This window comes from Euprymna scolopes, chromosome 1, assembly GCF_053919585.1.
Source record: "Euprymna scolopes isolate OS-2025 chromosome 1, ASM5391958v1, whole genome shotgun sequence".
In the NCBI taxonomy this organism is placed as follows: domain Eukaryota; kingdom Metazoa; phylum Mollusca; class Cephalopoda; order Sepiida; family Sepiolidae; genus Euprymna; species Euprymna scolopes.
In genome coordinates this window covers 82,069,330-82,086,145 of record NC_136482.1, presented here as the reverse complement: position 1 = coordinate 82,086,145, position 16,816 = coordinate 82,069,330, and the positions used below count along the sequence as shown (strand labels likewise).

Genomic DNA, 16,816 nt, shown 5'->3' with positions numbered 1-16,816 from the left:
AACATACCCATTCCTGTGTCTTGATACATTTTCTGTCATTATATGCAATCAGTTTTTTAAAATAGTCAACCATATAGGAGCCTACTCGTGACCAGACACACACACAGACATTCAGCTTTATATATATATATATATATATATATATAAAATTTTAGTCATTCAATAAATTTAAAAAATTTATGACATGAAATGGTAAAATTTCAAATCAAAAGATTTTGATTATTGTATGAGACAAAGAATACATTTGAAATATTATAACTCCTTATTCTTTAGGATTTCGATGTCTACCATCTCTTCATTTTTCATATCAGTTCAGTTTCTCTTCATTTCATTTGCTTGGCCTGTCTTTTTTTTTTTTTTTTTTTTATACGGTGGTCACCACTTATCAAGGCCCGGAAGCCACTCAGGGATAAGGGTTATTGTTATTGTTAGTGTGGAGATTTAATGAAGTGTTTACTTAAGATGGTGGTTTATTAGGAATTTGTTAACATTGGACTTGAAGACATCCAAGTTGTAGTCAGGTGGGAAGCAGGCAGACAGAACAGTGTTCCACAGGCGTGCAGTTCTGTCTATAGAAAGCGATTTTATTCACAATTTGAAGTTATTTTGGAGTGGAATTTGCTCATATTTTATCTATATATCTATAAAAGTGAACGTGTTTGTGTGTGTACATTTCCCTATGCAATAACTGTCAATTTTTAGTCTACAGACTCGAAATTTGATATACAGGGTACTGAGATTTGGAAAAATCTGATCGGTTTTTGGCTAGAAATTTGGCTGTTAAGGAGTCAAAGTTCAACAAGTTGACCTTTGAGAACTCTACCAAACTCCTCCAACAATTTTGTGTCTAAACACTTGAAATTTTAGATATAGGTTCCTTGGACATAGATCTAGCTAAACTTGATTTGAGCCCAAAACAATAAATGTTAAGGGGGTCATAATAGGGGTCAAAGTTAAAAAAATTGATCTTTTTTTTTTGCTCAGCATACACCTCCAAACACTCGGGCAACGCTGGGCACCCATGCTAGTAATTATATAAAAACATTAAATATATAAAATTATATGTTTATTAATAAACAGATCAACTGGACCTATATAATAATTTATTTACCGGACTTAAAGAACAATCCAGAAAAATGCATACTTCGGACTATTACCTTGTGATGTGGATTACTCAAAATACAGATTGGGTCCCATTACCTCACTGCTACCAAAGACATTCACTTTGGATTTTACCATGCAATTTGGATGTGAATTTCTCTATCCTTTTCATTAACTTCCCTTAGTCTATGATATTTAAATACTTAAAAAACTTAATTGTGATTTTCTATGTCTCACTGACTTTAGTAAATAAGATGTAAACCATTATAATTATCTGCTAATATTTTATCCTCTGAAGAGATGGTAGACATCGAAATCCTATAGGATAAGGAGTTATAATATTTCAAATGTATTTGTCTTACATAGAATAATAAAAAAACCTTTTGATTTGAAATTGACCATTTCACATCAAATTTTAAAATTTATTGAATGACTAAAACTTGATTCATTTGCTCTATCTTGTATATTGAGCAATTTTTATTTAGATGAGATAGTCCTTATAGAATATTATTGCCAATAATATTTTGTAAGACCTATAATCACAGGTTTCCATACCAGTTGATTTATTAGATAACTTTATTCTGATATATATATATGAAGCAATTTGGAATTAAAATCAATTTAGTATTATATATTAGTAATAAGGGTAGAAAGAATGTATTTTTACATCTCCAGTGACAAAAAAAAACATGCTGACATTCCATACAACTCCATTTTGATAAAACCAAACTTCTTGCAGCCTATCTACACATTTAAAACATATTTTTCTTCAGATTACATGTGTTGTAATAAGTAGATTTTAAGTCAAAATGGTTCCTCATTAATTTTTTTTTTTTTTTTTTTTTTTTTTTTAGCGCATTCAAACATAATTTGCCAGAAAATTTGTAATATTGTAAATAAAAATACATTGTTATATGTAATACTGTAAATAAAATGTTCTGAAAACACTAAAGCATACCAGACTTGAGTAGGAATATTTTATTGCCTACAAATAACTAAAAAAGATAAATAACATTGTTTTGAATGTAGAAAATCATTTCTAGGGGTCTACAAATTTTCAGCAACTTCAGATAGGGTTCACACAGATTTTTAATATTACTTTTCAAAGTTTTTTAAGGTCTTCTCCACACAAAATTCAAGTTTTCAAAACAAAATTGTAGATTGTAAAACAAACCCCAAGTGATTAAAAAAAATGATCAAGAATCAAATATGCAACAAATGTTTCCATAGTCAATAAAAGTTACTTTGCAACCTACCTGCATCATTTTTTGGTGTTAAATACTTTTAAATGCTTTTTATTTTATTTCAAATATTAACTCTACAGCTTTTAAATTTCCAGATGGCTGCTGTTTTGTCCAATTTTTTTTTGTCCTGGCCAGCCTCGTTTTTCGACTGCTACTACCCATCCCCACTTCGTGCAACTCGGTAAAAAAATAAATAAATATATTATAAATGAGAGCAAAAAGAGGAAGACTTCATTCCCTATTCCAAAAGGGGAGAAATAAAAATGCCTCTCCCTCTCTCTAAAAAAAAAAAAAAAAACTTTCCTTTTACTGACGGGATTCTCCAATGCCCCCCCCCAAAAAAAAAAGAATTTGTGATAATGGACAAGACATCTAGGTTGGAAATTTAAAAGGTGTAAAGAGAGTTAATATTTGAGATGAAAAGGCATTAAAAAAAAAAAAAAAAAAAACACCAAAATTTCATGCTGATAGGTTGAAAAGTAACTTATTGGTGATGGTAACATTTATTTGTTGTGTGATTTTTTGTCACTTGTTTGAATCACTGTAGATTGTAAAACAAACCCCAAATTCAATGTATAAACAATGATATAATAAACCAAAGTCTTAATAATTGACAACAGGAAAAGTCTTTTTGAATTTCATGAAATAGTTTTAAAGGTTACAGATATTAACATGGTTCTCTAATGCACCATAAAACTGATCAACAATTTACAGCTTTCATTCATTTAGTGCAAACCATGTACGATTTAAAGGCATTTTCACTCATTTTGTTCAAAACAAATGTCTTTTTACATCCAAAACAACATGCCTGTCAACAATTTTATTTACATTCCCTGGCCCACTTATATTCGGTCAGACCAAATGCGATAAAATGTTATTTTCACCATTATCACGAAACTATCCAATATTATATGGAAAACATCAGGTAGTTTTGTGATGGAGGGACGTAACTCTTATATCCACAAAATGATGCAATTTCAGACCAATGTATTTCGATGTTATTTCCAATATTTAAAAAATATATTAATACTTAGAAAATAATTTAATAGTATTTATTTAAATTTTATTTTTAATATTTTGACAAATTTTTACTAGATATAACGAATGATTTTTAAGGCCTTTTTAAGACATTTGGAATAGATTTTCTATATCTTCAAGGATTTTTAAAGGTAATAATAAAAATAAGGCCTTTTCAAGGTACAAGCCAAAATTCAAGAACTTTTCAAACCTGTGCAAACCCTGTCAGAGTATAAATAATGAATTGAATCAGATATACATAAAATAACATAAGAAAATGTCAGAATAGTTTGATAATGTCCTTAAAAAGTAATCTGACGTTACATATATAGATATATGTTAATAGTGTTACTTGAAACACTTAATATTTATTATGCTATTTTTTTGACCAAGTAAAGAATAGATACCCTGTAGCAGAAGACAATGATTGGCACACATTGTAAGTGGCACACATTGTAAGTGACACCAGTGATTCGACTTTGACGCAACCACACGGCACTTGTAAACACGTCAAATAGCAGATGTGGTTGAATGTTCGCGAGCAAGATTTTTAAAAATATATTTACAAAACTTTTTAAGAAAAAAATATATATTTACAAAACAGTTTTTAATATTAAATATTTACAAAACTTTTAAGGATTAAAAAAAAAAAAAAAAAACTTTTTTCTATTTACACAAAACTTTTAAATGTAACAAAAACATATTTAAACAAAATATATTTAAATATAGGAGTGTCTTTCTGAATGTGTTTTTTTTAAATATATTTACAAAACTTTTTAATAAAACAAATAAAAATAAATAAATAAACAAATAAAAAGAATGAGCTATATTAATTACAAAACAGACATTATAACTAAGAATTTCTGTTTAAATGTTGCGTTTCGTTACATTAAAAGCTTACGTTTATTTAATTTGCCTTTGTGGAGAAGTAAGCAAATAGCAATTTTTTTTTTTTTTTTAATAAAAATTAGTTTTAAAAAATTTGTGTCCTGTGAATACTACATTTCATCTTTATAAAAATAAAAGTTATAAAAAAGATATGAATAAAATAATATATTTTTAAATCTCTTGTTTATACTTGTTTTTTTTTTTTTACATGGGGGATCACCACTTATCAAGGCCCGGAATCCACTCAGGGATAAGGGTTATTGTGTGTACAATAATCAATGGGATAATATCATAGTAATAGTTGGTATTGGGGATTTGATAAAGAGTCTTACTAAGGGGGGGGGGGTAATCAGGAATTTGTTCATGTTGGACTTGAAGACATCCAAGTTGTAGTCAGGTGGGAAACAGGCAAACGGAAGAGAATTCCACAGGCATGATTATATTTGATTTTATTATGCATAACAATTGCCTCGGTCTAGAAGGATATCTCCTTCACTGATCACCAACATATATACATTGGGCTTAAAATAAATATTGAATTGTATTAAAAGCACACACATACAAAAATAAAAAAAATACTACATAAAAAATCAATCTTGGTTGCAATAAATAACGCGAGACATTTGCAAAAATCGATACAAGTCAATTATTTTATATTTGTTTCTGCCATTAAAAAGTTTAAATAATTTTATTTAAAAGTTTTTAAAAATATTTTTTTATAGAGAGATCATCGTCCAAAATTCTCAGTTATAACATCGGTTTTTAATTAATATAGCTCATTCTTTTTATTTATTTGTCTTTATTATAATTATAATTATTATTAGTTTTATTAAAAAATTCTGTAAATATATTTTTAAAAAACATTGTTTGCAAACATTGAACCATGTCTGCTATTTAATGTGTTTACAAGCAACCAACACTAATGTCAAGGTTGAACCACCGGTGTCACTTGAAATGTGCGCCAATCCTCATCTTCTCCTACAGGGTATCCATTCTTTACTTGATCCTATTTTTTTTATATAATTGAGCTCTCTAGCTTGATAGAAACAAATCCATTATATATTTTGTATAATTTTTTTTATTAATAAAATCATTGACTACATATATGCATACATGTTTCTGTCGTGATTTTCTTCAAAATCCAACAATAGAGAGTAATGCATTGATTGGTCTAGTCAACCAATAAATCTAAATTTAATTAAAAATAAAACATTCAATTTAATTCAAGAAACATCAATAAATTAAGGGTTACTCGTAAATAACAGTGGGACCAAATTGCAACTCAATTGCAAACCATTAGTAAATGAATGGCAAGCATCTACGGATTGCTAAAGCAATGATTTCACAATATTAAGTTTGAAAACTGCTTTATACAAATATATTGCTCAACCACTTACAATATTTTTTCAATTTAATTTTTCAAAAGTTATTCAATTATACAGATAAATTTGTTAAAATACACCTTTCCAAATGTTCAAATACATATCCTCCCACACACAAATATCATACTTGGTAATTCTTACCTTTGTGAGTTCCTTATATAGCTCAGGATAAGTCATGGCTATACCAGAAGAGACATCTTTATCAAGCACCAGTGAAAAGACAGGAAACATGGTGAATATTGTGGCATATCTGTGGAAAATATATAGTTTTGTTATGAGCTTCATCCGATTTCAGAAATAAGTTAACATAAAAAGAATAATGTGAGATTAAAAGTGATTTTTGTTTTCATGGCACATCAACCCTATAGAAAAATTTGGGGGGATAGATTCAAGAAATATTGATGCAACAACTTTCTAAAAGGTCATTTAAATAGATTTAAGATTAAAGTAGCACCTACTCCACCATCCAAAACATCTGAACAACCTCAATAACATCTACATATATGTTCTCCATATCCGAGTTTGCATTCATCTTTGTTGTCTTAGACTTCTTGCACACAAACCGGTTTTCCTCTTTCAATCTACTAGTAATTTCATTGCACTTCTTGCGTGTCCAATGCCTGTATATACAACAGAAAATGGAGTTTCACTAGACTCCTTTATCACAAATTTTGATTCAATAGATCTTCCTTTTGATGATAATAATAAAAAAAAAATTATACTAAGTTTCTTTGAAATTCATGGAGTTTACTGAAATTTACTTCACGGGGATTTTTTTTTTTAATTGTGAAATTTTGGTTACTACAAAATTTGTGTTTCTTTTCTGCTCTTGAAAATCTTTTCTGATTGATGAAAAAAATGTTCTGAATAAAGAAAAACATACCAATTTTCAGTGGACAAGCCATATTTATCCATTTTAAATTATCAAAAACTATAATTTGAGAAGTTACATGATAAAATTTCAGTATGTTTGCAAAAGAATCAAATGTTTAATATTCCTGCTATATATATATATATATTATAGCAGGAATAATATTATTGCCGATACATTGATATTTTTTCATATGGCCACATGGACTAACCAACCTAAAGAATTTCCACGAATACATCAATAATTCACATAACAATATAAAATTTACCATGGAGCACTCATACAACTCCATCCCATTCTTGGATGTCACTATCATATCCCATAACAATAGACTATCTACGTCCCTCTATATTAAACCCACTGACAATCAGACATTCCTCAATTTCTATAGCAAACATCCATTAAACCTAAAAAATCTATCATTTACAGTTCATGCATATGAATAAAATGCATCTGCTCCAACCCCCTAGACTACATACACCATATCAAAAAGTTTACATAAAATTCATCAATAATCAATATCCCATTAAGTATATTAAACAAGCCATAAAAAAAATTAATAAAATTGACAGATCCTGTCTTCTCCATCCCAATGGTTTTCAACCACGGCCAACACATGCATAAAATTACAACGCACCTAAAAAAAAACTTACAACAACCTAAAAAATAACTCCACTATTAAGTCTATATTTCACCTTCCACTAATTAATGCGATCAAACAACCACCCAATCTCTCAGCCATACTCACCTGCAAATGCACACAGGACACACAACAAAATGGCAATTATAGATGCAATAAACCGCGATGCCTTATATGCATACACCTAAATACCACACCACTATTCAATATACCTGAATGCAACACTCACATAAAACTGCCGCGTCTAACATGTGACAGTTCTAATGTGATATATTACATATACTGCTCCATTTGCAACAATGGAGGATATATTGGCGAAACTGACACGTTTTCGAATACGCCTAAACAATCATAAAATGACAATCAGACAAAAATCCCCCACCCCACTAGCAAACCACTTCAATTTACCTGGACACACTATAGACAATTATTAGATGCCTCCTAATAGACTCAAATTTCCGATCAACAAAAATATGAAAACAAAAAGAAATACAATGGATCATCCGACTAAACACTCATAAGACAGGTCTTAACACAGACCTTGGCCAACTTATATTCTACAAATACTTCAAAAAATAATTAAGTAACACAATCACCTACTCATACATATATACTTACACGTATGTATTAACCTGTTCTTGTTCTATATTGATTTCAATATGTACATTACATCTTTTCGTTTTATAGCTAACATGCCTTATTCTCTTGTTATTCTTATTATTACTTTATTTATCTTCATTATTATTATTACTACTATTATTTTCGTTATACCTAACCTTCTATCTGCACCATTTTCCTATATATATATATATATGTTTACATCGTTAACTTCATATCCCTACTTATTCACTCACTTCATTTTATACGTCTTTAAATAGTAATTGATATTTGTGTTTGACGATATAAGTATGTGCAGATGCGCCTATATATGTATGTATGTGTATACATATATCTGTATATATATATGGGTTTATATTGTTTATATATATATGTGTGTATGTACATTCCTGTCCATGTAATGCATAATTATGTTGATGAGCATATCTTTGTGCTGCCTTACATGCTCTTGTATTTTATTTTATGCTTATATATTTGTATATGTATCTATATGTATATTTATGTGTATGTGTATTTGTATATTCTATATGTATGTGTATGTATATATATATATATATATATATATATTTATGTGTATGTGCTTATGTGTATATATGGTATGTGTGTACATGCGTGCATATGGGTATGTGTGCATGCATGTATGTATGCATATGGGTGCACATATGCATGCCTGGACCTGTACATGTCATTATATGCATATACATGTGTATGGATATATATGCGTGTATGTGTGTGTGCACACATGCATATCTGTTTATGCATATTATTATTTATATATGCATTATATGTATGGAGGGTGCATACATTATATACATATGGTCGTTGAATATGACTGTGTATTGGTATGTATGCGAATATATGGGTGTTATTTGTGCATGCATATATATATATTCCTTCGGGACTGAGACAATTTTCCTTCAGGACCGAGACTATTTGTATTCTCATATGATTATTAACTAATATTAATTTTATTGATTTTATTATTATTATTATTATTATTCCTTTGTTCATTTATCTATGTTCGTTCCATCTTTATTGAGGGAGAGACGGAATTTACTCACCATTAATAAAGCCGACATTGCCTCTAACTCTGCCCTCTTCAGTAGTTTTATTATTATTATAACTAATAATTACATTATTTTTACCGTTTAACAATTTCATTTCTATTCCATTATACATATTGAAATCAATTGCATCTCATTTTTGCATTAAAAAAAAATATTAAAAAACACAATCTTCTTTCACAAACGGCTAAAATAATTCATGTGAACTTTTTCGAACATGATTGCTAGGAATGAACACTGTCCACGCTACAAATCTCCAGTTCTTTCCACGGTTTTCAGGTTACATGCTGAACTTAGTCATTTTTTTATGCCTTGTTCACTGTATATTCACGGAGGACCATGCTTCACTTGTTTTTTCTGTTTTTTACAATCATCTTAACTGAAACACAAACTTTAAGACTAAAATAACATTTAATAACAGAACCCTCTCCTCCAGTTTCAGCAAAACAAAAGATAATCTATAATAGAGTAGTTGTCTATGTGTATGCCAAGTTAAAAATCTAACTATAAACAAACAAAAAGTTGGTATTTTCCTGGTCGGATGAATATTATCTAAAATTTAGAAAAAAATATTCATTCTTTTATCCTAAACTGGTGCAGATTTCATCAACTGGAGTTAGTTTTCTAGCCACTAGCTAAAGGGAAGTAACCCTGTTTCTTTTTGATTCATTCATTGAGTAATCTATAAAAGTGTGTGTATATCCAGAGAGGAATGGGCTGGACAGAGACAAAAGCAAGGTGGAGAGATAGTGGGAGAGGGAAGATAGAAGTTTTAAAAGAAATATTTTTCATGTTCATCCTCGGCAATGTTAGTATTTCTATAAAAATCTAAATATTAATGAAGAAATCATTTCTATCCTTTTACTTAAATGTGAAGACTTAAAAAGGTTGCAGTTGCGCAAAATATATGTTCATTATATAATTACCCAACCATAAGGAATCCTGGGAACAAAGAGACGGAAGCAAAGTAGAAGACAGAACAGAAGACGGCTTGCATCGTGGAGATGATGAGACCTCGATGAATGACAAATTGGGCCAAAGCAGCAGAACGTTTATAGCTGCAAAAGAGAAAAGAAAAATTAGTTTGGTTATGAAACTTTTTTTTTTTATTTACTTTGAAAAACATTAATTAAATCATTTCTAAAGAAATAGAATTCAAAACTTATAAAAATTATTTGCTCTCAGATAACTTTATATACTATTAAATTTTGTATTAAAAATAATATTAGGTTGGTGCAAAATAATGTCGTTTTTGACATTCAATTTCAAGTCAAAAAACGACATTATTTTTGTACCAACCTAATAATTCATATATATCAGTATATAATGGAATTCTACTTGTAATTCAGAAAGCATTTTCTGATAGAGCAGCACATTTTTGAGTAAAATTAATTACTTTGAAGTTTATTAGAACCTGAGGTACGATAGCTGCTCTTTAAAGTAAATGTTCAACAAGCCACTAAAAAGAACTTCATGGCAAAAGACTTTCCGACAAAAAATGAATACCACCCCAAACTATTTCCTTGTTTGAGAAAACTAAAGATGCTCACAACTGTTGAAATTCAGTTTTGTTAAATCACCTCTCTAGTCCCAAAATAAAAAATGAGATTCTGTTTTTATTTTAGGTGATTATGTGGGAACATCCTGAAAAACTTAGCAGAAACAAAAAAAAAATTTTAGATTTTATAGCAAAAGATTAGTTTCATTCAGTTAGGATAAATAATAGTTAAGAGAGTTTTGAGAGGTTGGGCTTACCATTTGGACTTAGAGTTAAGGAGAGGTTGGTGAGTACCACTCAAACTCAAGGTATTTTTTTATTAAATTTTCAACATAACTAACCCATATATAATTATATATATATATATATATATATATATATATATATATATATATATGCACACATGCAATTTTCAAGAAAGATGAAATTTACTCACCTATTCCTGCCATGTACCATGAGTAGGCGACCAATATAGCTGAACTGAGTAATTGAGAAATCTGCAGCCAGTGCAGCCTGTTTACCTTCCTACCAAATAGAAATTCAATTAAAGATTTTGAAATATTTATTTTATTAAATTCCTTTAAGTATTTCTGGTTACAATATATGAAATAATGGGTTTTCAAATCTTATCAAACTTGTTTTGTTTTTTTTTATTATTTATATACATAATCTGTACACATAATTTAGAGCACTGTAATAAATGTTCTTCCTCAAAGGAAACTGATTTTTTTTTAGAAGTGCAGAAAGAACCTGACTATCATTTAGAGTTTACAAAGCGAATCTTAGTAAATATCAACAATGACATTTTTATGGTGTTCATTTGCTTCCATTAGAAATTAAAAAACACACTACTAAATGAATTAAGGTTTCATTTTAAAGCATCAACAAATTATACAACTTGAAACTATTAGTATTACAGGAATGAATAGAATGAAGTTAAAGTGGACATGAAACTGCCTTAAGATGCCAACACTATTTTGAATTGAAGGTTTTCAAGACTGATAGTTCTCAAAGAACTTGGAGTCCCACTATTTCAACAAAAATATCCATACAAAATGAATGCTTTGATCAGGATTTGAGCTTGTCAATTCTATTTTCTACAGGATAAAATGACATATGCACTACAACCACTGCACATATACACAGAAAAATGTCCTTTGTTTATATATTTACTAACTGTAGTACTCAAACTCAGAGTTTCTCAAATATCTAGGTTATGAAAGAATTCTAGTAATTAGGGTCAGGTTTTAAAAAAATATTCTAAATGAATAACTTGTGTAGGAGCAGGTCTGTAGTGATGTTATTTTTTTTTTTTTTTCGATTTCAAATTGAATCATAAATTTACAAATCTGAAGATGACAAATGAAATGTTTAAACAAAACAAAATGTACTTCTTGTATAGAGTTTAAAAAAAATTATCTCCCTTGATTAATGTGGAGTGTTAAAATTGAAAATCGATGCCATGAACGATAGCATATGAGGATTGTTTATCAAAATAAAAATGGGATGAGTGAGTTTTTCAATCAGCATTGAATGTGAACAGTGGATAGATTGACAATTTTCATGTTTCATATAGACAGATAATAAATATTTGTTTTGGGTAGCAATGGCAAAAATCTTCTTTATGATTTTATACAATAGGAAGGGAGGGAGTTGATTACAACTTACCTTTCCAACAATTCCTATTCCAGCATCAGCCGCTTGGATCATGCTGACATCATTGCCACCATCACCTAAAAAGAAAGAAATAAGAATGGATATTCTGAGAACATATCCAGTCAAAAGGCATAAAAATGCTATCTCTAATAGAATATCATAAACCAATAGAGAGAGAGCTCTATGGTCACAAATCTTTTTGCCACATAAATAAATGCTGGTTGTGCATATCATGTGTAGTAATTGTTGCGAGTATAGTTTTCCAAGTGGCATTTCTTTCTCAGCTGTGTGTACAAGATTGTTGTAGCAACAGAAATAACGAATGATACATTTTTCACTCACTTTTGCAGATTCATTTTTTTTTTTTACCAATATACATTATACATTAGTATCACATAGTTTCTCTAGACTGGGTGATTCCCAACCTGTGAACACCACATAGAAAAAACTAATAATGAATCAATCTTGATACAATACCCAGTAACACAAAAAAAAATAAATAAATAAATAAAACTAGATAAAAGTTATTTTTGTGAGCCTCCCTGAAAGCTTTCTGTTGACTCAAGAATCCCTGCTCCAGATAATCAGATAATGCACTATATTTAATGCTGTATATAAAATTAAAATTTTTAGATACTTTCGGAGTTGATTTTTGCTGGGTATATTCAAGTAATGTTTTAGTATATTTTCTTATTTGATGGTATTTATATTTTATGATTGTTTTTTGTTTTAGGAAATTAAGGAATGGTTTTAGGGTTTTCTTTTTTGAAGAGTTCTTTTAAGTTTGTTGCCTTGTAGTAGTGTTGACGAATTTGTGTGAGGTCATTGATTGATTGATTGGTTTTACGGCATATCAACCTATGTGGTCATTTAATGCCGGAGTCCTTTTTTTTTTTTTTTAACTTTTTTTATTGGGAGGGGGGGAATGACTTTTTCAGCCTTTCCTCCCTTTTTTTATAAAATTGAACTAAGAAATTAAATGTTGTATTTATACATGGATGTGTATATTTGGGTGACTTTAAATTTCCTTAAATTTTCTTATATAAATTTACTTTCCTTAGGTATGCTAGAATATTTGCTGAGTTGACCTTTTCAAAAAGGTCTTCCATATTGCTTTCTGTATAATATAATTTTCTAGTTGGGGCAAGGTCATCACACCCAACTAGGATATGTTTTACTGTGAGTGTCTCCTGGCATGGGATGCATTCTGGCGCCGATTCTCCATTTAGTATATAAGAATGAGTAAAGTTGGTGTGCCCTATGCGCAGCCGAGTCAGTATCACATCTTCTCGGCGTGATCTCTTGATGTCCGGACATCGTTCCTTAAGTTCAGGTTTGATTGAGTATAATTTGTTGCCCTCTTGCTGACTCCACCGCAGTTGCCATTTTTCCTGTATGTATGCTTTTATCTGGGGTCTAAGATCAGTATGTGGAATCTTAAAATTGTCAGTTGGAAGGTGAGAAGATCTTTTTGCAGCTATATCTGCCCTGTCATTGCCTTTGATCCCCACATGGCTGGGGATCCAGACAAGAATAATGTTTTTAGTAGTTGAAAGGATATTGATTTTTCCTATTAATTTTGTTGTTAATGTGTGTGAGGTCATAGCAGTCAAGTAAAAAGTGTTTCACTGTATGACGTTCTTCACTTTTTAGTATGTGGAAGTGAGTTATGTGTGTCCTATCCGAATATGTGATAAGACTACTACTTCTTTATGCAATTTTCTGGGATCTAGAAGAGTTTGTTTTTTAAGTATAGGCGTTATTTGGAAGAGTTTGTTGTTTTGGCAATTGTTCTGTTTTTCTTACTATTTCTTTGTAATAAAATTGTTTATGGAATGTTCGTAGTCCGTGTATATCACTTATTTGGAATTTTAGGAAATTTTTGGCCGCTGTCAGTCTTTTTATTTCTACAGAAACCATAGTGATTAGGAATCCAACAAAAAAAGAAAGTTATTTCTAATAAAGTAGATACTCCTCCAGAGGCTCTCTGTGTATGTGATTGTATTCTTTGTAGGTTTTTATATTTATTTTATCTTCAGCTTTTAAAAAGGTTTCTTGGAGATATATGATGGCTGGTTGATGGTTTGTTAGAAGTAATACATCGTTTATGTTAGGTTTTAGGCCCAAACAATTCCATTGGATGATTTTTGGGGTTATTTTTAACTTTTATAAGCCGTTGGTGTCTGATCTTCAATCTTCCATGTCCATTTCCTCAAATCTGTTTTGCATCGAATCTCTTGGTTTAGAAGTTGAGCGTGGTCTGTTTATTTTGCCTTTAACTTCTTTGTTAGTTGGTGGTTTATTTCCTTTTCTTCCATGAGCACTTTTTGGTGTCTGTTTTTTTCTTTTTGGTAAGAGGGGTTGTTTTAGTACTCGAGGATTGTGCGACTAATGCGTATAGTCCACTTGGAAACGCAGACCACCTAGTGGTATCAGTAGACATTACACTTAAATTCCAACCCCCAAAGTGAGGAGCTGTTGCTTGAAATGACAAGGTACTAGAAAAGCTGACTGGAAAGTCATCAGAGAACAGAAGTGCTCCATGGACCAATATCTTTCCTCTTCCTGCTGAAAAGTGTGCCAATGAGACAAGTGAATGGTGCAAAACAGGCATTGAAGCACATTTTCACACACAGAAGTATTATAGCAATCCCCACCCTCCTGAATGGTTTCACTGCAGATTGTGCAGCTGCCATTGCATAAAGACAGCATTCCTCCAGTTTGTCCGTCATAAGTACAAATAGGCAAAAATTTAAAGATGCTAGCAATCATTGTAAGAGTGAAATAGCCAAAGCCAAAAAAAAGCATGCTGAAATAACCAGGAAATGCATAGAATCACAGAAGATAGATTTGCCTCTAACTATATCTTGAACCCAACAAACAACTCTCTCCCAAATTTTACTATGTGGATTGAAGCCACACTTGAGGATCTGGAAATCACCTCTTATATCCACTATATTATAAAAAAGTGTGCAGGTCTGATCTCATCCTTGCTATACTACCTTAAGAAATGCGCCACTGAGCTTGCCCCGATACTTTACAAACTCTACAACTAATGCCTTGCTGAATTTTGCTTCGCAAGTAGCTTGAAGATGGCCTCTGTGGTACTAGTGTACAAGAATTCTAGTGAAAGGATTGACCCGCTCAATTATTGCATTATCAATCTCCACCCCTCCTTTGCTAAAATCTTTGAGACATTAACCAATCAAACACTAGTCCAACACCTTGCAAAAACTAATCAAAGAATACTACAATAGATCTGCAGAAACAATCGAGATCTTATCAGTGAAACATGGTTTCAACAACGCTGGCTGCTCTGCTCAAATTTTCATTAATCAATTGTGTGATGATACAAAATGCAATCTCTAGGATTTATCTAATTTAATAAGTGATCAGGACATCTTAAGAAAGCCATACAAGATTATCAATACAAGCTTGAATCAATGGTGTTGACAAATTGCCTGCATTTTCAACATGAAGGAAAGCAATTTAAAAACCAGACTGATCATCCATGCAACAATGAAGAGTTTTCAAAACCATTTGATACTCACCAACTGAACAGATTATTTTACCATTATGCAGTTTTAAAAGTTTCACAATGTCGGCCTTTTGCGTGGGTGAACATCGGCAGACAACAACACAGGGACACTGGCAAGCCAATTCCACAAATTCATGTTCATAGTAACGCAGACAAACCTGGAAGAAGAAATATGAGAATTGTAAACGTATACAAACTTGATAATGTATTAATATAAATTCTGTTATCTAATGTGTATCGCTAAAAAGATTTACACAGATGGGTTTTACTATTAATGTATGACAAACTAAGCCGACACAACAAAAGCACAAGAAATGGCTCCTGCTGATTCTCTATTCACATGATATTTAGGAACATCATTTGAACAAGTTGGAATTCTTTTTTTTTTCTTTTTCCAGATTTAGGGGAATTAAAAAAAATAGAAGTCAAACATAAATGTTTGGTAAACAAACAATAGAAAAAAAAAAATCACAATTTAAAAAAAACTAAGCAAAAGTTTTTTTCTTTTAACTTAAGGAATAATTTTTTTCTTATGTTTGATTCCTATTTTTTAAAAATATTCCCCACCTTTGTTTATTTTTTTAAAAAGATTAGTAGCAAATAAAAAGCAGCATCGCAGTTTGTTTAATTTAAAATCGGTCGCTTTTTTGTTCTTGACAACAGAATCCCAGGTTGCTTGAATGATGTGCTTAAATATGCAAAATGCATCAAAACTCAATTAGAATTTTATATATAAAAAAAAAATTCTAGAATTTTCCATCATTATTTCACCTGGACGGAATCACCACTGATGATAAGCGCAGAATCATTCTTTCGCCGTAACGCATTCAATTCCAGATGAGCCTCGTCTCGCGTGTCAACTCGCTTAAATGTGTATATGTCCATATTGCGGGAAATGAGCTTGGAACTTTTGGCAATGCAGGTAGCCGTTTCCAGTTTATCACCAGTCAACATCCAAATCTGACAAGAAAAAGTGAAATCAATGAAAACTATTCACATTACCTACAATTGTTATTATCATGTTTCAATGGTATCACCATCAACTTTATGTTTCTGTTGTAATCTATTATTTTAGAAATTAACATTTTATTTAAATTTAATTGCTGGAAAATCCTTGTTTTTCTATTAGTAATAAGATAACTTGGTTAAATTTCATAGTAATTCTTGATGAGTTCTGCCTGTACCTACTCTAGTATTCGTCTTGGGCAGATTCTTCCAAAGAGAATATTAAATTCACAAGCAGTCCCTAGTTTCATGTAGGACTCAATTTATGTCAAAACTAAACTTTTTTAATATACT

General features: G+C 30.6%; 1 protein-coding gene across 11 annotated transcripts in view; it reads right to left on the bottom strand.

Moving 5' to 3' along the window:
- Positions 1–16,816, bottom strand: part of LOC145243562 (putative phospholipid-transporting ATPase IIB) — a 392,356-nt gene that overhangs the window by 8,027 nt on the left and 367,513 nt on the right. For all 11 annotated transcript variants that reach the window (XM_080106777.1, XM_080106576.1, XM_080106656.1 and 8 more), the window contains 6 exons: positions 16,289–16,477; positions 15,531–15,675; positions 11,992–12,056; positions 10,760–10,848; positions 9,752–9,883; positions 5,774–5,882 (listed from right to left, as the gene is read on the bottom strand). In XM_080106777.1, the coding sequence (XP_079962903.1) occupies positions 5,774–5,882; positions 9,752–9,883; positions 10,760–10,848; positions 11,992–12,056; positions 15,531–15,675; positions 16,289–16,477 (729 nt within the window). The remainder of the gene's footprint in view (positions 1–5,773; positions 5,883–9,751; positions 9,884–10,759; positions 10,849–11,991; positions 12,057–15,530; positions 15,676–16,288; positions 16,478–16,816) is intronic.